Below are 24,431 nucleotides of genomic sequence, written 5' to 3' on the forward strand. Positions count from 1 at the left end.
CTACTGGATAAAATAGTCTGAATGTTGAAATCTCCACTGATTTGCACTTGTGCTGTATGTTACCAAATAGATTTCCTTTTCCCTAGTAACAGGCACAAGTTGCCTAGAGGGAGTTGTCAAAGACAGAAGTCTCGTTTTGACATTAGAACTGAAATCCAGTGTGCTAACTATGTTTCTAACTCTATTGCAGTATGTAGGAACTTGGGCATTTTTAGACCTTTCATCAGTTGATAATTTGTTCAGAGCATCAACTATTTATATAGCCTATTAAGCATAGAAAATATCCCCAAACTGCTTTGCAGAGGAATAGAAAAAATAAATAAAATTGATATTAGACAAATGCAATATGACTGAAAGCTTGGTCAAAAATGAATTTTGAGAAAACTTTAGAAGTAAAAGTGCATTGAGTTTAAGAAGGGAGTTGGAAAGTGTGTGGCTGAGGCTGAAGAGAGATGCACGGATTGTCAGAGTTTGAGCCAGAGGGGACACAAGAAAATGAAATAGGAGCAGGAGCAGACCACATGGCCTGTTGAGCTCCGCCATTCAATATGGTCATGGCTGATCTAGGGCTTCAACTTCACTTTCTGTCCTGCTCCCCTTATCCCTCAATTCTCTGAGAGACCAAGAATCTTTCTGTCCCAGCCTTAAATACATTCGTATGAGGTGTCCATTTTAGGTTTTTCTGCCTGCTTTAGCAGCGCCCACCTCTTCTGGTAGGGCTGCTGGCCTGACATCACTGTGAATCCTCTGGGCCTCTCACTTCCCTGGCTTGACTGTTGTTCTTAATTGCATGGTGCTTGGAAAGATCACGATCGATGTTAAGTCATGGCCCCTTCTGAGGTTCCAATCCAGGATTGTGGCTGACATTAGGATCACAATCCAGCTTAATTTTAATTCGTTCATGGGATGAGTGTTGCTGATTAGGCTAGCATTTGTGGTCCATCCCCAATTGCCCTTGAGGAGATGCTGGTCAGCTGCTGCCTTGAAATGCTGCCGTCCATCTGTTGTAGCTACACATGCAGTGCTATTACGAAGGGAGATCTGCATTTTTGTCCCAGCGACAGTAAAGGAATGGCGATAATAGTTCCAAGTCGGGCTGGTGTGTGACTTGGAGGCAAATTTGCCTGTAATGGTGTTCCCATGTATCTGCTGTCCTTTTTCTTCTAGGTGGTAGAAATTTTGGGTTTGGAAGGTGCTGTCGAAGGGGCCTTGGTGAGTTGCTGCAGTGCATCGTGTAGATAGTACACACACTGCTACTGTACATTGGTGGAGGCAGCGAAGCTTGCAGGTGGTGGATGGGACGCCAGTCAAACTGATTGCTTTGTCCTGAATAGTCTTGAGCTTCTTGAGTATTGTTGGAGCTGCACTCATCCAATCAAGTAGAGAGTATCCCTCATACCCCTAACTCATGCTTTGTAGTTTGTGAACAGGCTTGGAGAGTTAGAGGGAAGTTCGCAGAATTCATAGCCTCAGAATTTGGCCTCGTCAATACAGTGGCAAGCTTAATTTGACAGCAGGATTCCTGCGACATTGAGGGGAAATACTTATGACAAGTGCATTGAAGTTTTTAAATAGAAAATAGGCATTAATGGTAATCTTACTGGAATATGTAATGTTTGTGGTGCCATGAAAATCTGGAGAAGTATATACAATGTTGGCAACTCAAAAGGAGAGAACAGAAACAAAATTAGTTACTATACCTCACCCTAACCTTGAGTTAACTCGATACAGAGAGTGTAGAACTTATCCATTGTTTTAATCTTTAATGTTTGTTGTATTCAGAGATTCTATTCAAAGAGCATTGACCTGTGTTTGCAACAATTTTACTGTCGCTGCTAATTGGAATCGACTGTACGTTTAAGGTGACCACATTTTCTTTTTTTATGCAAAAGGTGATCCTTAGCAGTGGTCATTGGCAATGTCTCTCTGCTCCTTGACACAAAAAGTTCAAAACCCACTTGGGGACTTTGAATATGACATCCTAAACTGTCGTTCTGTCTGCTTGACCAATGATTTGCATTACAGTGCAGACTTTGTACTGGCTTGGTATTCAGAAGAATTTTTATTCAAGAGCTTATGGATTTTGATATGCAACATGTTCATAACTTACATGATGTTGAATTTGACCAATTATTTTTGGCTGCACCATCACACTTTTAATCTTGCTTCGGATTTTAGTTCTATTGTTATGCTGGGCGTACAACATTCCTCGTTTACTGTGCCCAGGTACACAAGGTGATGTTGAACCATGTATGCCTGCCTGAGGGTGTTGGTAGTGAGTTAGCATTTGCATGAAGTTCAGTGCATAAACTTTAGGACGTAGAAGTAAATTTCAATGCAACAAATTGAGCGTTAATACAAATCGCAGGGATTGGTTGTTAGCAAAAATTTGAAGTGATTTTACATTTTTTTTTGAAGTTGGTTTCTCATACTTGACAACACTCCAGTGTCTGCCTCATTGTAGAATTGTATTTGTCACAGGGTATTATAATCTTTGAGAGCAATCAGTGTTCGTATAGCATTTACACTATTGAGAATTCCCAGCAGGAGAGAAAAGTTGAACATTGTGTGGTTATATTTATTATCAAAATTGCTAGTTTAGTATGATAAACTGCTTTATTTTGAGTGCATAAGATTGAGGCTCAAGAGTTCTGTAATTTTATATTTCTGTTTTTATTATACATATATAATCTTAATTAGTCACAGTCTTAGCACAGAAGGAGGCCATTTGGAGTAATCGAGTCCTTGCCAGCTTTGTGGAGCAACCCAGTCAGCCCCATATCCTTGCTCTATCTCTGTGGTTTTGCAAGTTTATTTCCCTAAAGTGTCCATCCAGCTTATTTTTTAAATCGCTGATCGTCTCTGCTTCCACCACCCTTGTAGGCACTGAATTCCAGGCCATTACCATTTGCTGTGTTTAAAAAAAAAGTTCTTCCTCACATCCCACATTGAGCACATAATGTGCATGAAAAAGAACACGTGGCATTTTTCTTTTACAGAATGACATCGCCTCGCTTTATAGAATTTGTGTGCAAGCATGATGAAGTTCTGAAATGTTTTGTGACAAGGTGAGCTTGTGTGCTTTCAGATGCCTCTTCACTGTTGCATTATTGTAAGTGCCCATTTTAAAAAAAGATACTTTGTTACAGAAACCCTATAATAATATTTGACCACTTTCACTTTCTTCTGGAGTGCCCCGAGCTGATGTCAAGATTTATGCATATCATCAAAGCACAGGTAAGCTTTGGTTAATACTTATAAATGAAAGCTTTTTTCAGTGCCGCAGTAAATTTATATAATGAGTTTGCAGATTATAAAAATATCGAGTTTAGTTATCTCATTAAGTAGCTGATGTATTTGTAACAGGGTATTATACTCTTTGCAACCAATCTTTGATGGTCGTTGCATTTAACTGCTCCGTTATTTGGTTGGAAACGGGGAGATTGACTCAGATCATACTCTTAATTAAAATCCAGTGATTTTCTGCTGGCAAGGTATGGGTCTGGTGAAGGTAAGCTTATGCTTGGCTGCAATGCTGTTTCTCTGCTGATGCAATACATAATGGCCGCTTGGGAAAACACGAAAAGGCCACCTCTGCTCATTAAATTCTACCCTGGGCATGGATCAGCACTGAGGCCAATTTTCCCCTTCCTAACTCTTGTTATGTGCCTATAGTCACTCCAGCTGAAATTAGCTTTATTAATACCAATCTCGACTTAATCTTGGGACCTTCAATATGTTTATGACTCACCTACCAGCTGCCTTAACCAACCTAGATATGGGTGAAGCTTTTGTACAAACTCCTATTACTAACTGGCATTGTTGTGCTAAGGTGTAGCAGTAAATTGTTCTGCATGTGATTGCAAATGGTGGCCAAGGTATTACTATTCCGTTTTGTCTACAATAGGACAAAAATGCAGGTTGGAAATCTGGTTTGTAAAAAGCCCTTGTTAAAGTCCTTTCCTTGATCAGGTCATTGCTCACTGTGTATAGTACACACTCTCAAATGGGCCTAAGGCCGTCACTTTTAGATCTGAAAAGTGCCCAGTTTTCCTCAAGTTACCCTGGAAGGGTAAGGTATATCAAAAATTTGAGCCCCAGGCGAAACTGACCATTTCACACTGCCATTATGCAGTAGCAATGCTAGTGGTATTCTCCACTAACAGGATGCTGCTGTCAAGCCATAAAGATGTTCTGCTTACCACACAAATGAGTAATGTAGTATATGGATTTCAGTCCTGGTGCAATGCCAAGTTTGTAGGATGTGTCCCAATGACAGATGGATAGTATCAAATAGCACATCCCTTTGGCTGTTTGCAGTAGGCAAAGCCATACTGAACCAGGCCATGGTTACAAAACTCAACATAATATCTATGGTTGGATGCAATTCTGTGTTTGGACAGCACTTATTGAACAATCTCAAATGTGCTAACAATTACACTAACAACACATTTAAGATTAGCAGTCAGGCTTGCTAGAAGCCACATATATTCATGCGCAGGCACCGGTCCTGTGCAGGTAAAAGGAACATATCCAGGCACTGTGCTTTCTTTTTGAATTAAACAAAAGCATGGGAGACAATAGTTCAGTGGTGCATTTCCTTGGCAAATCAGAGTAGACTTGTCAACCAGTCAGCACCCTTTTCTTATGCCCTGTTTGAAATTTGGTATTCTTGCATTTGTCCTGATGAGTGCAAAATGAAAAGCTTTGACAACTTTTTTTTTAGTAATTCCCTTATTAAATAAATCATCTTTTCCTCCCTCTGTTTTTTCTTCCTCTTCTTAATCTTGCTATTATCATCTCACATTGTGAAACTTGTATCTTTACTCTGAACTAGCATTGAATGATAAGGGAAAATGGGCTATTGATTGAGGTCTAGTATAATGATGAGGAATGGGGACACAGAGATTCTGTCATTGTCTTCATCTCTATTTCAGTTGCCTATCTTTATATCCATTTTTTTTCTGAAAATTGAATGAGAAAAGGTATTAATTATATTTTTCATTCTCCTTATTTAGCCCTTCAAAGATAGATGTGAGTGGTTCTACGAACATCTTCACGCTAATCATCCTGACTCTGATATGGTGCACAGGCCGGTTAATGAAAATGATATCTTACTTGTTCATCGAGGTACAAATAGTTATTTTAGCTGTACTAATTAATTTTCATTTATAAATTTTATCTTGCAGATAAAATATTTTATTTCCCTCTTTCACAGCTCATCTCACTGTAAAAAAGACTGGATTAAGTCTTGTCGGTTTAATATTGGGTTTAAACCTATTGAGTGTCAGCTACTGTAACTAAAAGCACACTGCTTCAAGTTCCCCTCCAATGTGATGTTAGGATGCTTCCTTCAAATGTAAAATGGTAAATAACAGGAAGACCATGGATCTTAAAAGAAATTATATTATGCTACTGCTCAGTTTTGTTTGAATGTATTAGAAATATACTAACCAGTGATAGTTTTATTCCCATTCTAAAGATAGGAAGTGTTGGATTTTCCAGTAAATTAGGTTAACCATCAGAGCAAGCTTGGGCAGGATTTTCTGGTGGCTGTTGTGGCACTGAACCATTTCCTGTATGGGTGGGTTCTCCCAGCAGGGTGTATACTGCAAAGAGAGAGCCCATTGATGCTGTTGAGGGAAATAGGGATCTCCAAGCCGGTGTCCTGCTGCAATGCCTTGAAAAGGAGCAGGAATATTTATGGATGCAGGAGTAGCTTTTTTTTTTAAAGTAAGTGTATTTTTTAAGCATTTCTAAGAAAAAGTTTTAGTGAGTCACATCAAAGTAAAGGAGCCTAAGAGGGAGAAGCAGCCATCTCTAGGCTCTACATCCAACATTTGGAAGCCTGGCTTGGTCACTACCAGAAGAGGGAGAGCCATATACCCTGGGGCAATGACTGGGGTTTGTGATGGCTAGAAGGAAAATCTTAGGTTACTGTGCCCAGACTCTACCGTTGTTTCGACCTGTGGGACAGACGAGGAACCTGGCAGACTTCCTTCCTTGGGTAGAGGATGGACAGATTCTTAGTGACAATGTCAACATTGTAGTGATGATCCATCCCTTTTTTCCTTCACTTTGTGTTACTATATCACCTAATTTTAGATGTTGCAGCAGATCCACCACAATTCCTAGCTAGTCCGTAAATGACTAACTAATCACAAGCAACCCAATCTTTTTTGATCGTTATTGGCTCCATTTCCACCATTACATCAAATTTTTGTCCTCTTAAAAGCACTCCTTTCTTTCGCACAACTCTTAAAACAACAAAGGATAATTGCATAGTGCTTTTAAAGTAATAAACCGTTCCAAGGCGCTTCACATGAAACAAAATGAGACAGCGAACCATATAGGAAATCTTGGGTCATTTGACCAAAAGCTTGGCCAATGATGTAGGTTTTAAGGAACATTTTAAAGGAGGAAAGAGAGGTAGAGAGACAATGAGGTGAGGGAGCTAATTCCAGAGCTTAGTGCCTAGGCAACTGAAAGCTCGACCACCAGTGGTGGAGTGATTAAGATTGGGGATGCTTGAGGCCAGAATTAGATGAACGTGGATATCCTGGAGGGTTGTAGTATTGGAGTAGATTAGAAATAGGGGGCAGAATTTTTCCGTTGGCGAACTGGGGCCGGGGCCCGCTTGCTGACATGAAAACGACACAGGATGATGTTGAGGAGAACCCCCGACGTCATCCCCCATCATTTAAATATTCAGGAAGGCGCGTGGACAGCGCAATCAGCTGTTTATATCAGTTTATAAAACTTTCAGTGCTCTCCCTGAGACAGCACTTAGTCTCAGGGAGATGTGTGCTCTTTTGTGCACATGTGCAAAAGAGCGCACTCTGACAGATGGGGGAACCCCCCCCCCCCCCCCCCCCCCCGCCCCCCCCCACTCCCCCAGCACAGGAAACGCATAGCCTTAACTGACCTGCCCACTCAAAATGGCAGCGGGGTCCTGTTTTGGCCGAGGCGATCGGCTGCCTGCCCGTCGCCGAGCTGGTGCCACCCGCCCGCCCATCCAGGGCAAAATTCTGCCCAGGGAGGAGTGAGGGGAATTTGAAAACAAGGTTGAGAGTTTTAAAGACATTGCTTGACCCAGAGCTAATGTAGGTCAATGAACATGGATGATAGGTGAACAGGTTCTGTGTGAATAAGGATACAGGCAGCAAAGTTTTAGATGGCTTCAAGTTTATGGAGGGTAGAATATGGGAGATTGCCAGGAGGGTGTTGGGATAATTGAGTCTAGAGGTAGCAAAGCTTGAACAAATGTTTCAGCAGGCAATGAACTGAGGTGGGGTGGAGCCATCCACTGTTTCGAAGGTGGAAATAGGCAATCTTAGTGATGGTGCAGAAATGTGGTTGCAAGCTCATCTTGGTTAAATATAACACCAAGTTGCAACTGTATCCCTCTCCGCAGATGCTGTCAGACCTGAGTTTTTCCAGATATTTTTATTTTTGTTCTAGATTTCCAGCATCTGCAGTATTTTGCATTTATTTTAGTGCAAACAGCCTTGTTTAGTCTCAAGTTGTCAAGCCCACCTCCAACATTTAACTTTAATTTTATTCTCCTCATATTATTTATCCAGCCCTTTATGCCTTCCCAAGCATTTGATTTTTCGGACTCTGGTTTTCGGTACATTTTGCTCTCCTGAGCCCATTATCGACAGCAGAGCCTTCATCTATGTCTTCTGCACACCTTGAAACTTCCCTTAAGCTGTGAGCCAATCATCTAAAAAGTGCAGCATTCTGCACAGGGCATTTGAGACCTGTGTGCACAAGGCAAGCAATTGTGCATCTCCTTAACCAATCAAATTGAACATTGTTATTGAGCAGCACAGTCTGAACCAGGAAGTGCCAGTTAGAATATTGAATATGTGTTAAATCAGGTACAGAAAAGCAAAATAGAGAAAAATGAGACTTTTTACTTTTTAAAACCTTCAATAATTAAAATCCGAACTTATGAGAATCTGGCACTGAAAATTAACTTTAAGAGTAGAAGGGTTACTTGGCAATAATTAAGTCCCATGCAATTAAAAAGGTACTTACAATGGAATGAAGAAGTTCTAATTTCTTCTGGTGAGTTTAGTCTATATCTATTAGATAAGTATAGGCACCTCCCTGCCATTCAATTGGTTTGAATGGTGAGTCAGATGGCAAAAAATGGTTATCTTTTAGCTTTTGGAGGAGCAAGGAATCTCTGACAACAGCTTCCTGAATTTTCACATTTAATGGCATGGTTCCAATTGCCACGTAAATAATGATGAGGTCAGCAGTGGAGAGTTTCCGCACCTTTGGTAGATACATGAATACTCTGTCTTTACATGCCAGAGAAAATGATGGTAGTGGGAGCTAAACTGCTCTTTTACAGTTTATCTGCTGCTTCGAGTTGACTGAATGAAAGATAAAGAAAAGAGAGGGCTGAAATTGTGGTGACATTATGCATTACTTTTATAAGGTCAGAGCTAATTGATATATGAAAAGAAGGGGTATGAGGGGTATCAAAGCTCACCTTAGCGTGCTTTGTTGTGTGATTTGTGTCATGTATCTTGTCTTTCAGGGATGTACCATAGTGACATTTAGATTTTCTGTTTGCAGATTCAATTTTCCAAAGTAGCTGTGAGGTTGTCTCAAAAACAAGTTATGAAAAATTGAAACAAGGCGTTGCTGTACGTTTTCATGGTGAAGAAGGCATGGTATGTTTTTTTTTTCCCCCTCTCTTCAACTTGACTCTCTGATTAAAAGATGGTGACAACTGTGTTATTGTACCTATTTTTAAACAATCTTCATGAAAAAATATGTAATTGTTCTGGAAGCATGGAATAATCTTATGATATCTGTAACAATACTGGAATACGTAAATCAGTTTGCAATTATTTAGGAATACTCTAATGTTTCAAAGATTACCTTCTGAAGTTATTATGCATGCAGATCTTTGAAACATCGTGAGAGACAATTCTTTCTTTTGCAGCTTTGCAGTGCCAAATTAGATGAATTGTTTTATCCCAGTTTCATTTGCTAATTCTTTTTTTCAACATTATCACTGGACTAATACATATATCTATGTAGAATAGATTATTTAAAAAATTGTTTTGTAAATTGATAATATGTTGCATACTATTTGAATTCTGTGGGGAGATTTTCTTAAAACTGACCATAAGAAATGTCAGTTAAAAGTATAAAATGAATGGAATTCACTTATGTGGCAGCTGAGAATGGGAGCTGAGCAGTCACTTTCAGTATCTAGATAATGGTGAAAAGATATTTTAAAATCTAATGGAATTATCAGTGTTATAAATGTATCTACACTTACCCTTTTAGTATATTTAGTAGTTGCTTTTGACTGCTGTGGCTGCAAGACTAAAATATTGATTTATTTTAATGACAAATGAATCCTAAATAGGATTTGTATTAGCATCTGCAATCTCTCTGGTACTACTGAGTTCCAATTCTCAGAGCATTGATGTGGAGAAATGCTGGGTGCATTCCTGGGACCTTAGATTTGGCAGTGGTCAGAGCAAGGGAAGAGAGTATAAGTAAAGAAGAAACAAAATCACCAAGGAGGCTCTTGCAAGTTATTGTTGTACACACCAAAGTGACCTGTTCTAAATGAGACTGATAGATGCCTGCAATCAGTTTAACTGTGAAAAGCATTTGGAACATAGACTGAAGAGATAGTGAAATGGGGAGCTAAACTCTAGCATTATTCACTTTCATAAATGAATTAGTATGGCACCTTTCAGCCCTGTGTTCCTTTTCTGTATTCAGGGCCAAGGTGTGGTACGTGAATGGTTCGACATCCTTTCCAGTGAGATAATCAACCCAGACTACGCACTCTTCACTCAGTCAGCTGATGGTACATGTTTTATGTGGAGTTGAAAGGAAATAGTTTTATGTATGTAGCCTATTAGAAATCTTTAAAATCTAAAGCTGGAATCTTTCATTTTGCTTTCAACTCAAGTTGTCAATTAATGATGTAATGCAAACTAAGAGTTTTGTGTATATTGTTTTTTAATATTCATTGGTTTATCAATTGAACTAAAGAAACTGTGACAAAATACATCTATGTTCTTACAGGAACCACCTTCCAGCCTAACAGTAATTCCTCAGTAAACCCAGACCACCTGAATTATTTTCGGTTTGCAGGACAGATTCTAGGTTTGGCACTTTATCACCGACAACTGGTTAACATCTACTTTACGCGTTCATTTTACAAACATATACTCGGTAAGAATTGTTTCAGTTGAAAATTCATATTTTAATTTGTGCTACTTCTCTTTAGTTTCCTTGAATAACATTGTACTGAGGGAAAGCTGTACATTAGCTATATTGCAAGTAGTACATTTTTCAGACTTCGGTCAGCCATGAAATGGTGCAGGTTCAGATTGGGGTTGGTGTATCAGATAGTGTGCAGAGTAAGCAGAACCCAGCTGGGATAGAGAAATAAGATCCACACAACTGACCCTATTCAATAGGTACAATGTACTTGTTAACTGTGAGGATATGGATATGGACTGTCAGAAGGAAAGCCAAAATGTGGACCATGACACTGGAGCCAAAGGCTATAGGGAGGAGGAAGGAAAGCATGATATAGTAGTTGTGGGTGATTCAATAATTAGGTGGACGGATAGCATCCTTTTTAGGCAGAACAGTGTGTCCCACATGGTATGTTGTCTACCTCCTGCCAGGGTAAGGGGCATCTCAAACTACTGTGAAAGGATATCGGATGGGAAGGATCCAGTTGTTACGATTCATGGTGAGATAACACAGGGAAAAGTGCCAGTAACTAGGAGCTAAATTAAAGAACAGGGTCCCAAGGATTAAAATCTCTGAACTACTTACCTGAGCCACATGCAAATTGGCATACAGATTAGAGAGGTGAACTGGTGACTGAGGGTGTGGTGTGAGCAAGAGGGATCCCATTTCATGGGACACTGGCACCGGTACTGGATCAGGAAGGAATTGTACTGTTGGAATGGGCTCCACCTAAACCATAGTAGGACCAGGGTTCTAAAGGAAAGGATAAATAAGGCAGTCACAAGAACTGTAAATTAGTAAATGCTGAGGGGAGGGCTATAACTGGTTGGGGTGTGGGGAAGGGATGGTTGAAGGTGGAGCAGTGTTCCCGTATAAAAGATGGTATAGATAATAGTTGCAAAACAAATGAAGGGGAAGATAATTGTCAGAAATTGTACTTGCAGCATTACAGGTGAAGGGAAAGCTAGATGATATGAAGTATTGAATCCAGGAGGAAGAATTTAAATATCATGTGACTGAACGTAGCATATGAAATAGGATCAGGAGTAGATCTTATGACCACTTGAGCTTGCCCCACCGGTCAGTATGATCATAGTTGATCTGCCTCAAATCCAGTTTCCTGCTTGCTCCTTATCCCTTGATTCTCTGAGACTCCAAAAATTTGTCCACCTCAGTCTTTTATATGCTCAGCCATAGAGCGTCCGCAGCCCTCCGGGTTTCATGATTCCATAGATTCTCAAACCCCTGAGTGAAGAAATTTCTTCTCACCTCAGTTCAGAATGATCAAACTCTTATCCTGAGATTGTGTCCCTATCCTGGATCCACAATTAACAGAAACAACCGTTGTGCCTAGCCCTGTCAAGTCCCTTCAGAATCTTGCATGTTTCAGTGAGACCGTCTCATCTTTGAAGAGAGAAACAGAGTTAATGGCCTGAATTTTCAGCTCGGTGGATGGGTGCGATTGGCGGGTCCAGAAGTGGTCAGGCAACAGACTGCTGACTACGATCGGCCCCCGACTGCGACTTCACGCTGGCTGGCCAATTAACGGTCAGCCAGCATGAAGTGCGTGCTGGTATGATCAGCACTGCCTGGGTTGGGGGCAGGGGGAGGGCAAGCGCCAAAGTTGGTGGGGGGAGAACGCGGAATGAAAGCTCCCTGAAGGCAGAGAGCTGCCTCGGAGCTGAAGAATTTAAATACAAAAAATAAAGATCTTAAAACTGGGAAAAATGTCCACGCATCAGAATCAGTATGGATGGTGAAAATTCTGCCCAAACATTTTTTTAAATTAATATCAGAAACCACATCCTGCCCTTGGATGAGGTTTCCTGAAAAACGCAAAGGCAGCCTGGCCGATTTGCTCGCCTGTCACCTGTAATGTTGGATGGGCAGTGAAAAATCCCAGTTAATTGCGCAGGTAATGGGCTTAAGCCCTCTTAATTGTCGGCAGACGTGCTTCCGATTTTAGCAAGTGCACAGTGACTTTGGGACGCTCGCGCAACGTCATCACGCACTATTTTTGCACTTGAGCGTGTCGGGCACATGCCGAGTGAAAAACTTAGCCCATGTTTCAAGTCTATGACCTTTCATCAGAACCGGGAAAAGTTAGAGATATAATAGGTTTTGAGCAAGGGGTGGGTAGGACAAGGACAAAAGGATTGTCTGTGATAGGGTTGAAAATAGGAGAGATAGAATGACAGAAGAGTTAGTCACACAGGGCCAAAGAGAATGATGATGCGAAAAGAAAACAAAACGATGTGCCTAATGCAAGTATGCTGCCCACTAATAGCAAAAATGAGAGAGAAAGTGAAATGTGCAAAGACCTGAGCTTCCTGTGGCCTGTCATTTTAATTCGCCCACTTGCTCTCATGCTGACATCTCAGCCCTTGGACTGCTGCCCTGTTCCAGTGAAGCTCGATGCAAGCTTGACAAACAGCACCTCATCTTCTGACGATGCATTTTACAGCCTTCCGGACGCAGCACTGAGTTCAACAATTTCAGGCTGTAAACACTATTTTTCCCCCAGTGTGCCCAACTCACCACCCACCCCCCCATTTTGATTCCTTATCTTTGCATGAGAAAAGGCAAATAAATAGAAGAGGATGTGAGAAATAAAGCCAGATGTATTTACAAAGGAAAGCTAAAAATTAAGAAGTGACTGTTTCCCTACAGAAAAGTGTGTGATTGGAAAAGTTGTACAATCTTCAGTTAAATCCCAAAATCTCCCCAGAAGTGGCATATGTGGCTGAAGGTGCAGAAATTGCACTTTTATATATAGGAATTTGGCTTTGTATTTTAATACGTGAGCTGGGCATTTTACATTTCTTGCTTAGTGTTTCAAATATTTACATTAAACCAATGCACTTGGTCTGAAGATTTTTCTGTTGTGAATACATGTTTTCAGGTATCCCTGTAAACTACCAGGATGTAGCCTCCATTGACCCGGAGTATGCTAAAAACCTCCAATGGATTCTGGACAATGATATTAGTGACCTTGGTCTGGAACTTACTTTTTCTGTCGAGACTGATGTATTTGGTGCAATGGAGGAGGTGCCTTTGAAACCTGGTGGGATAAGTATACTTGTTACACAGGAAAATAAGGTAAGTTATTTATCTTTTAATCTTTTTTCCTGTTTTCACAGGTGCCAACAGTACCCCGCTATATTATCCAAGTAGTTGCTCTTTTTGTGTCAGCTTTGGCACTGAGTTCCAATGACTATTTAACTGCAAAAGAGGGCTTAGAATTCCAGCTGAGCAAACCTAAGGCAACATAGGGCTTCCTGTTGGGTCACACTGGGTAGTGATCAGGAGTGAGCACCTTGTTTAATTCACCCTATCATGTGAGGCAGCATGTTTACTTGCCCCACGACTTCAGCGTGTTAATTTTTATAATAATTACAGAATATTCCTTGCTTGCCTGCACACTTTGATTCTTTTTTAATCTCTGCTGCTGCCGGCATTCTATATTACATGCGCTTATTAAAATCAGCAATGTCTTAAATATTTAGCATTTTAACGGTATGGCTAAACTGGGTTATTTTATCAAATTGACTCTTACTGTGGCAAATTCTGTTTGGTTTCAAGAAGTCCAGGTGTGAACAATATTCCAACATTAGTCAGCACCGTCAGATCTGTGCATTTAATTCTGTTTAATGCGCAGTTTTAATTAAGTTTTCTTAAAAGAAATGCAGTGTTGCCTGAGAAAAAGATTATCAAAAATTAGATTTAATGCTATCATACAACAACAGAACCACTGATTGCTCCTATATACCAATTTCATAGTTGCTAGATCTAAAAGTACATTTTATTGGCACTCCAGTTTTAAAATTGTTTTTGTATGTATTTTAGTGCATTTGGGACTTTTTGGCAGAAAATAATGCACTATGCTTGAAGAATTACGATAAACATTTTTAGATACTGGCCAGATTTTGGTGCAAGAGATTGACTTCAGTCAGGAATATATTATGCATTAAAAGATTCAGTGGCTGAATGACCATTCTTATCAAAGACTTCTGTTCTTGTATTGCATGGCTCTCTATCTCTGCTTTTAAATTGGATCTAATTTAGTTAAGTCATTTTTACAGCATTTTATTGAAAGTTAGAGGGTATTAACTATTTTATGATCTTGATTGAATGGCATGCCATTCATCATTGCTACTTTTTGTACTCTTTCTCCTCTTGCTGTTCGTCAGTGGTTGCACTTGGCACCCTTCAGAACTGAGAACCGAGGTTGTTAATTGTGTCGACACAAGCTAGTTCTGAGTGAGTGTTGCCATTCCCAATGCTACATACTGCTTGGTTGTGATTTGAAATCTAATCCAGTTTAATCACCTTTCATCATGTTATGTTGCTTGGATATATTGTGCATCAAAAAAATTTTGTGCTGAGTCTTCTCAGAAAGTTTAATTTTGATAGGCAACAACTCTCCTATTTAAATTTGTGATGGAAGCTGAGGAAAAATATTAGTAATTCATTATATTCAGGGCAACATACCAATCTGTTGGACTAGGTCTTAACAGAGAATACTAGCCTAGGACTTCCAATCTGGGTCGGAATCCCTGTTTCTGACCCAGATGAGACAAATTTTAGCTACTTGCCTTCCTATGATTGTTGGGGCCCATCTTCCGATGGAGGGTTGTTCTAAACTCATGCAGCGCAGCAATCCTCATAGGGAGCAGCAGAGAGAGTCATTGTAGAAGCCGCACCCCGATTTTACGGCACAAGCTGCCATGTTCCAGTAAGTAGAGCGTTTAGAGGTCCCAAAGCCACTTTGAGAAGTTACAGATAGAAGGTAAGTGTGTAAAAGTTAGTGAGGGGGTAGGTGGTGGGTGAGTGGGTAGGATTGCAGGTGGATGGGGTTAGGGTGACGGTGTCAATAATGTAGCTACTCAGGAGTTAGAACAGGTTTTTAACCCTTCCAACTTCTCCTGGTAAACTATTAAATCTATGCCCCCTGGTTAGTGATGCCTCCACCAAGAGAAAAAGGTTCCTTCCTGTCTACCCTATCTGTGACCCTCATAATTTTATACACCTCAATCATGCCCCCAATCTCCTCTGCTCCAGGGAAAATAACCCCAGTTTATCCAATCTCTCCTCATAACCAAAACCCTCCAGCCCAGGCAACATCCTGGGAAATCTAATTAGTGAAGCTCAACGCAAACTGGAGGAACAGCACCTCATCTTCCGACTAGGCCCTTTACAGCCTTCTGGACTGAATATTGAGTTCAACAATTTTAGATCATGAACTCTGTCCTCCATCCCCACCCCCTTTCCGATTCCCCCCGCCACCCTTTTTTTCTCAATAACTTATATAGATTTTTCTTTTCCCACCTATTTCCATTATTTTTAAATGTATTTCCATGCATTGTTTTATCTCTACCTTTTAGCCTTTATCGTTTCCTTCACCCCATCCCACCCCCATTAGGGCTATCTGTACCTTGCTTGTCCTGCTTTCTACCCTTAATTAGCACATTCCTTAGATTATATCACCACCTTCAACACCTCTTTGTCCTTTTGTCTATGACATCTTTTATCTATCTCCACTTACCACTGGCCCTCTATCCAGCTCTACTTGTCTCACCCCCCCTTAAACCAGCTTATATTTCACCTCTCTTCTATTTTTCCTTAGTTCTGTTGAAGAGTCATACGGACTCGAAACGTTAATTGTTTTTCTTCACAGATGCTGCCAGACCTGCTGAGTTTTTCCAGGTATTTTTATTTTTATCCTGGTAAATCTCCTCTGCACTCTCTCTAGTGCAATCACATCCTTCCTATAATGTGGATTCCAGAACTGCACGCAACATTCTAGCTGTGGCCTAACCAGCGTTTTACACAGTTCCAGCATAACCTGCCTGCTCTTATATTCTGTGCCTCGGCTAATAAAGGCAAGTATCCCATATGCCGCCTTAACCACCTTAACTACTGGTCCCGCCACCTAAAGGGACCGATGGACATGCACACCAAGGTCTGTCTGATCCTCGGTACTTCCTAGGGTCCTACCATTTATCGTGTATTCCTGTGCCTTATTTGTCTTGCCCAAGTGCATCAACTCACACTTATCCAGATTAAATTCCATTTGCCATTGACCAGCCTGTCTATATCCTCCTGTAATCTAAGGCTATCCTCCTCACTATTGACCACCCCACCAATTTTCATGTCTTCCACGAACTTACTGATCAACCCTCCTACATTCAAGTCTAAATCTATGTTTTAAGGAACATCTTAAAGCAGAAATGAGAGGTGGAAAGATTGAGAGAAGAGATTGCTGAGCTTCAGACTTTGGCAGCTGAAGGCATGGATGTCATTGGTGGCGCAATTAAAATCGGTAATGCTCAAGAGACCAGAATTGGCACAACACAGAAATCATTTTAATCGCTAAAGTGAGCACTGCATATTGGCAAGGTGCTCTGTTGACGTGTGTTAAGAATTCCGTTTATCGTTTATATTGCAGAATTTGTGAAGATTTCCTCTGTATTTTTAGTAAAGCTATAAATCTGTGCTTTTTAAATGCTATTAGTTTCATGAGTGATGCCAAACAAAGGGAGCCTTCACAATTGTGTTGATTATGATCCTTGATTGAATATTGAAAGTAGCTCTCTCCTCTTTTTCCTCACAGCTCCCACCTTGACCCCCAAATCCCCCACTCCAAAGTGTGGATCTCTGACCATAATTCAAGAAATTAGGAAATGGGAATGTTTCTGTACTACATTGTTGAGTACCCAAGTTGCTGCTACTATTGGACCTTGCTGTTCTGGCGTAGGATTTATCCATAAATAAGATGATACTAATTCTAACAGAATAAATTGGCAACTGAGCAGTATATGCACATGGCGCTAAGTTTCCCAGACTTTTGAGACCTGCATGTGGTCCTCAGGCCAAAGTTTCGACTGAACTTGATTTTCTTAAATGGACCTAGTCATTCCGAATATTTCCAGTAGGTGTCACTTTTTAAAAGGGATTGTTTTCAAAATAAGGTTTTCAACAGATTGTTCTTTGTACCTTGGGAAGTTTTTTTTACTGAAATGCAAGGAGTTTATGTTTGTGTGTTAACTACATTAGTAACCTTTTGCATCTATTATTTCATTCCGTTAAATGTTTTGGTAAAATGTTATCTTTTTCAGAAGATTAAACAGCTACTTTTCTTTTCAGGCTGAGTATGTCCAGCTTGTTACTGAATTAAGAATGACGCGTGCCATTCAGCCTCAGATAAATGCATTTTTGCAAGGCTTTCATCTGTTCATTCCACCCTCTCTCATTCAGCTTTTTGATGAATATGAGCTGGTAAGAACACTAGTATGTACAGAACACAATGTAGATGCTGATTAATTGTGTTTGTGAATGTAAGGGATGGAAAATGATGGAAATGAAGGAGAGGGTGCAGCACAATATGACGTGCAGAATTCCCATATTTTTAATAAAAGAAAAGTTTTGTATGATTAGGATACATGCATGACAGTAGTTAACTGGCAATGATTATAATTGATCTGTACACTGATCGAGCTGACTGACTTGGATGACCAATGTTAAGCTATTTCAGCAGAGGTGAAAACAACAAATGTAATTGCTCTCTGAAGAGACTAAACAAATAAACTCAGTGGTAATAGTGGTATTGCACAGTACTGGTGACCATGAAACTAAAAAAAAATGTTTTGCTTCTCAGCTTGTATTTATTTGTGCTGCAACACCAAGGACTGCACATGTGTAGTGTCAGTGTGTTAGCTGGCTGCATTAAAATGAACAAGTTAGCTTGATACATACTAACAATAAAGTCCAAGTTACACATTTTTAGGTCTGTGTAAATTCTTGAATCTAGCTTACCTATCATTTATCACCGTTCCCTCTGTAGAACATGCCTCTGACAATTCAGAAAATGATGAAGATATGTAGTCAGGACATTTCAGCCGATGAGATTCCTAACTTCAATGAGTGCAAACTGTGGATGAAGTATTTATTCGTTTTTACCAAAAAAAAATTACAAACAATTTTGAACAAAATATTTCAGAAAAATTTCATTACCTTATGTAGGATTCAAAACATTGACCCTGGGGTTAAGAATCCCATTATCTACCAGCTGAGCTACCTAGGCTGTGTAGCAACTGCCTACACAAAACCTTAACATGCTGGGGGCTGTAAAAAAAAAAAGGCATTTAAAAATTTTGAACCCATTTATTTTATTTTCATGGTCTGATTTATTATTGATTGTGGCAAGTTAATTATTGTTCTGTGTGTGGGGGCGGTGGGTGGTGGATGTGGTGGGGGGGGGGGGGGGGGGGTGGTGGGGGGGGGGGTTGCTGTTTAAACCCCTTGTAAATGCAGCCTTTACTCTTTCAAAGCCCATGGGTTTTAGAGCCAGAGCGGAATGGGTGAGGGGCATGAAGTGTCAGTTTACTTTCGGTGATTAATTGAACAATCTCAAACTCAAGATAATTGTCCAGCAGTTGAGCAAAAATTCCTTCCTACTGCTGACTGGAAAGGCATAAGGAATGGTTTTGCATGTGGTTGTAGCTGCAATGTGGGTCAATTACGCATGCACAATGATTCCTGATGCCTATCTGGTTCATAATGGGAGTTAGTGTCCCTAATATCCTTTAGAGAAGAAATCTGTCTAGCCTATATATAGTTCAGATCCACAGCAATGTGGTTGACTCTTAACTATCCTCTGAAATGGCCTAGCAAGCCATTCAATTAGAGATGAACATTTGAGATGACAGCGACTCCCACATGCCATGAATAAAAAAAAAGATTGGTTTATTTCATATCTCTTTAGCACTAGATTAACAAATACAGGGTAGAGTGAAAGCAGTTGCTGTGGTTAATCTAAAAAGACACTCTTTTGCAGATGAATAAGTTTGGTCCGGCATTTTTAAATAGTGGTTAATTTCTGGAACTGGTACAATCAGGCTGTTAGGACCATTTTTCCCCCTTTAAAATAAAAAAGTCAATTGTCCTATTAATAACTGATATGAATATGCCAATCATTGAACTGTCAGCAATGAGATAGTGGCATAGTGCTTTTGCCACTGGACTGGTAATCCAGAGAACCAGAGTAATGTTCTGAGGAAAACAAAAACAAAAACAGAATTACCTGGAAAAACTCAGCAGGTCTGGCAGCATCGGCGGAGAAGAAAAGAGTTGACGTTTCGAGTCCTCATGACCCTTCGACAGAACTTGAGTTCGAGTCCAAGAAAGAGTTGAAATATAAGCTGGTTTAAGGTGTGTGTGTGGGGGGGCGGAGAGAGAGAGAAGTGGAGTGGGGGTGTGGTTGTAGGGACAAACAAGCAGTGATGGAAGCAGATCATCAAAAGATGTCACCAACAATAGAACAAAAGAACACATAGGTGTTAAAGTTAAAGTTGGTGATATTATCTAAACGAATGTGCTAATTAAGAATGGATGGTAGGGCACTCAAGGTATAGCTCTAGTGGGGGTGGGGAGAGCATAAAAGATTTAAATTTTTTTTTTTAAAAATAATGGAAATAGGTGGGAAAAGGAAAATCTATATAATTTATTGGAAAAAAAAGGAAGGGGGAAACAGAAAGGGGGTGGGGATGGGGGAGGGAGCTCACGACCTAAAGTTGTTGAATTCAATATTCAGTCCGGAAGGCTGTAAAGTGCCTAGTCGGAAGCTGAGGTGTTGTTCCTCACTGGAACAATGCAGCAAGCCAAGGACAGACATATGGGCAAGAGAGCAGGGTGGAGTGTTAAAATGGCAAGCGACTGGGAGGTTTGGGTCATTCTTGCGGACAGACCGCAGGTGTTCTGCAAAGCGGTCGCCCAGTTTACGTTTGGTCTCTCTAATGTAGAGGAGACCACATTGGGAGCAACGAATGCAGTGGACTAAGTTGGGGAAAAGCAAGTGAAATGCTGCTTCACTTGAAAGGAGTGTTTGGATCTTTGGACGGTGAGGAGAGAGGAAGTGAAGGGGCAGGTGTTGCATCTTTTGCGTGGGCATGGGGTGGTGCCATAGGAGGGGGTTGAGGAATAGGGGGTGATGGAGGAGTGGACCAGGGTGTCCCGGAGGGAGCGATCCCTATGGAATGCCGATGGGGGGGTGAAGGGAAGATGTGTTTGGTGGTGGCATCATGCTGGAGTTGGCGGAAATGGCGGAGGATGATCCTTTGAATGCGCAGGCTGGTGAGGTGATAAGTGAGGACAAGGGGGACCCTATCATGTTTCTGGGAGGGAGGAGAAGGCGTGAGGGCGGATGCGCGGGAGATGGGCCGGACACGGTTGAGGGCCCTGTCAACGACCGTGGGTGGAAAATCTCGGTTAAGGAAGAAGGAGGACATGTCAGAGGAACTGATTTTGAAGGTAGCATCATCGGAACAGATGCGACGGAGGCAAAGGAACTGAGAGAATGGGATGGAGTCCTTACAGGAAGCGGGGTGTGAGGAGCTGTAGTCGAGATAGCTGTGGGAGTTGGTGGGTTTGTAATGGATATTGGTGGACAGTCTATCACCAGAGATTGAGACAGAGAGGTCAAGGAAGGGAAGGGAAGTGTCAGAGATGGACCACGTGAAAATGATGGAGGGGTGGAGATTGGAAGCAAAATTAATAAATTTTTCCAAGTCCCGACGAGAGCATGAAGCCGCACCGAAGTAATCATCGATGTACCGGAGAAAGAGTTGTGGAAGGGGGCCGGAGTAGGACTGCAACAAGGAATGTTCCACATACCCCATAAAGAGACAGGCATAGCTGGGGCCCATGCGGGTACCTATAGCCACACCTTTTATTTGGAGGAAGTGAGAAGAGTTGAAGGAGAAATTGTTCAGCGTGAGAACAAGTTCAGCCAGACGGAGGAGAGTAGTGGTGGATGGGGATTGTTCGGGCCTCTGTTCGAGGAAGAAGCTAAGGGCCCTCAGACCATCCTGGTGGGGGATGGAGGTGTAGAGGGATTGGATGTCCATGGTGAAGAGGAAGCGGTTGGGGCCAGGGAACTGGAAATTGTTGATGTGACGTAAGGTGTCAGAGGAATCACAGATGTAGGTGGGAAGGGACTGGACAAGGGGAGAGATAAGGGAGTCAAGATAACGAGAAATGAGTTCTGTGGGGCAGGAGCAAGCTGAGACGATCGGTCTACCGGGGCAGTTCTGTTTGTGGATTTTGGGTAGGAGATAGAAGCGGGCCGTCCGAGGTTGGGCGACTATCAGGTTGGAAGCTGTGGGAGGGAGATCCCCAGAGGAGATGAGGTCAGTGGAAACAATGGCTTCAGTGGTGGGGTCATGGTCCAGGGAGAGGTAGGAGGAAGTGTCTGTGAGTTGACGCTCACCCTCCACGAGGTAGAGGTCAGTACACCAGACAACAACAGCACCACCCTTGTCAGCGGGTTTGATGACAATGTCAGGGTTGGACCTGAGAGAATGGAGTGCAGTAAATTCAGAGAGAGACAGGTTAGAATGGGTGAGAGGAGCAGAGAAATTGAGACGACTAATGTCGCACCGACAGTTCTCAATGAAAAGATCAAGAGAAGGTAAGAATCCAGAGGGAGGGGTCCAGGTGGAGGGAGAATATTGGAGATGGGTAAAAGGATCCGTTGAACTGGGAGAGGACTCCTGCCCAAAAAAGTGAGCCCGGAGACGAAGATGGCGGAAGAAGAGTTCAGCATCATGCCGAGCCCGAAATTCATTGAGGTGAGGGCGTAAGGGTATGAAACTAAGTCCTTTGCTGAGAACTGAACGTTCAGCATCGGAGAGGGGAAGGTCAGGGGGTATAGTGAATACACGGCTGGGGTTGGGATTGGAAGATGGGGTGGGGACGGAGGGACAGGCAGGGGTGGAGGGTCCTAGATGGGTGTTGGTGTCGATGAGTTGTTGGAGCTTGCATTCCTTAGCACTTGAGAGAAAGAGAAAAAGTTTCTTGTTGAGGCGTCGGATGAGCCGAAGGATAAGATGAAACTGGGGGCACGCGCAGCTTTGAGAAAGGGTACGGCGGTGCTGCTGGAGGGAGAGGTCGAGTGTGTTCATATGGCGGCGCAAGGCACTGAGTGTGGATTTCAGAATGTGACGGGAACAGCAGTCCGAGAAACGTTTTCTGTCCCGGAAATACCTTTAATCCTGGGTGGGTTCGAAACATGAGGGGTGGAATTTGAGTTGAAATCCACGTGGGGTAAGTCGGAGATGGAGACAGTCACTGAGAAAGGAGATATGGCTGTGAAAGCGGGTTTTAGTAAACACCTTGTCCGATGCTGCCAGACCTGCTGAGTTTTTCCAGGTAATGTTCTGAGGACCTGGATTTGAATCCCACCACGGCAGGAATTTGACTTTAATAAAAATCTGGAATTACAAGTATGATGACCATGAAACCATTGCCAACTGTCATAAAATTCCATCTGGTTCACTAATGCCCTTTAGGGAAGGAAATCTGCTGTCCTTACCTGGCTTGGCCTACATGTGGTTCCAGACCCACAGCAATGTGGTTGACTCTTAATCCCTTCTGAACAAGGCAGTTAAGGATGGGCAATAAATGCTGACCTAGTCAGTGATGCCCACTTCCCATGAACCAATATAAAAACTGCCTTAATTAACTGAATAATAGGATTTTCGGGATTATTTTCAACTGATCAGAGACCATGTAGGTTCCTGCAGAAGAGTGATCGTTGAGAGACTTGGGAAAGTTAAACAATTTGCAGTTAACCTTTGAATAATTATTTTAAGTTAGAACAGGTTATGAAAGTTGGAATAAAAATGTAAAGCTAAGATGAATAGTATTGGGGAGCTGATAAAACAGGAGTGAAGAAAGGGATGAGAAGAATTAAAGCGATGAGCACAGTTCCAAAAATATTAATTTCAACCAGAAGTAAAATTGATAGTATTTGGCAACCCATCTCTTTTGTTCTTTTATCTCTAGGAGCTACTGCTCTCTGGGATGCCAGAAATTGACGTGGCTGACTGGAAACGGAATACAGAGTACACGAGTGGCTATGAAAAAGATGACCCAGTGATACAGGTACCAGTATCAGCTTGAAAAATAGAAAACTTAAAATAGAATCCATTTGATATGTATGTGTTCTACGACGTGGTTATATTTAGGTCTCAATATACAAAAATACAAACTTAATTCCAGATACTTTCAAATCTTACATAACACATACTTGAACTGTGCTCATGGTTCATGACTTTAGCTAAAGTTTCTTGATTATATAACTATTGTATCTCAGCGTGCAATAACGCATAACGTGTTATATTTGCCAGAATCAAAGATCAAATTGGATATCGAAATAATACCAGTAATCAGTAATACCGAAACAAGATTAAGTATTGTAGATTAAAGTAAAGTAATTGAATATTTGCTATTACAGTTCAAATCGCTAGTGATAATTTAATTAGTTTTGAAGCCTCAGTTAGATTTTGTTCAAGTATAACCTGTTGCCTGTGAAATTCGCTACCACAGAAAGTAGTTGAGGCCAAAACATTGCATGTTTTCAAGAAGGAGTTAGATATAGCACTTGGGGCGAAAAGGGTTCAAAAGATATGGGGAGAAAGCGGGAGCAGGCTATTGAGTTGGATGATCAGCCATGATCATAATGAATGGTGAAGCAGGTTCAAAGGGCCAAATGGCATACTCCTGCTCCTAGTTTCTATGTTTATATTCAATATTCTGGATTACAATATGGTTTAGAAAAAGGAAAAAGACTTGAATTTATATAGGTCTCTTCACCAGTCTTTCAAGCACTTTACAGCCAATGAAGTACTTTTGAAGTGTAGTCACTGTTAGCAAGGTTAGGTTTACAATCTGTATTCAAAATATCGATAGTAGGTTCCAGTATTTAGACAGTCCCTCTCAAGTGCATGCATAGCCTTGTCCACTGCAATAGATTGACTATTGTACATTGGTAGTTCTTGTGTTCCCAAGGATACTTTGTATAGTTTATTCTTTAAAGAAATTTATTTTAAAACCTTCTTTGTTCACCACATGGGTACAATGTCAAGTGGTGAGTAGTGTCAACAGAAAATGCTGGAAATACTCAAACAGACCAGGCAGCATCTATGGACATATAGAATTAATGTTTAAGGGCTGTAACCTTCTGTCAGATCTGGGAAATGTTATAGATTTAACAGGTTTTAAACAAGTACAGGTGCAGGGAAAGGGAGGAACAAAAGGTCTATGATAGGGAGAGAAGCAGGTATGCTTTAGTAAAAAAGCAAAATTCCTGGTCTACTTGCAACATTTTTTGTTTATATTTC

The 24,431-nt window shown here is 41.2% G+C and overlaps 1 protein-coding gene across 6 annotated transcripts in view; it reads left to right on the forward strand.

Annotated features, from left to right (window-relative positions):
* hace1 (HECT domain and ankyrin repeat containing E3 ubiquitin protein ligase 1) overlaps positions 1-24,431 on the forward strand; it is a 90,712-nt gene that overhangs the window by 49,446 nt on the left and 16,835 nt on the right. For 4 of the 6 annotated variants that reach the window (XM_041188073.1, XM_041188070.1, XM_041188072.1 and 1 more), the window contains 9 exons: positions 3,000-3,068; positions 3,150-3,237; positions 5,019-5,130; positions 8,593-8,690; positions 9,763-9,850; positions 10,072-10,221; positions 13,154-13,350; positions 17,398-17,529; positions 23,095-23,193. In XM_041188073.1, the coding sequence (XP_041044007.1) occupies positions 3,000-3,068; positions 3,150-3,237; positions 5,019-5,130; positions 8,593-8,690; positions 9,763-9,850; positions 10,072-10,221; positions 13,154-13,350; positions 17,398-17,529; positions 23,095-23,193 (1,033 nt within the window). Of the gene's footprint in view, positions 1-2,999; positions 3,069-3,149; positions 3,238-5,018; positions 5,131-8,592; positions 8,691-9,762; positions 9,851-10,071; positions 10,222-13,153; positions 13,351-16,864; positions 17,180-17,397; positions 17,530-23,094; positions 23,194-24,431 lie in introns of those variants that run through there. The other 2 variants (XM_041188075.1, XM_041188071.1) reach the window with 2 other exon arrangements.

This window comes from Carcharodon carcharias, chromosome 5 (assembly GCF_017639515.1).
Source record: "Carcharodon carcharias isolate sCarCar2 chromosome 5, sCarCar2.pri, whole genome shotgun sequence".
NCBI classification, from domain to species: Eukaryota; Metazoa; Chordata; class Chondrichthyes; order Lamniformes; family Lamnidae; genus Carcharodon; species Carcharodon carcharias.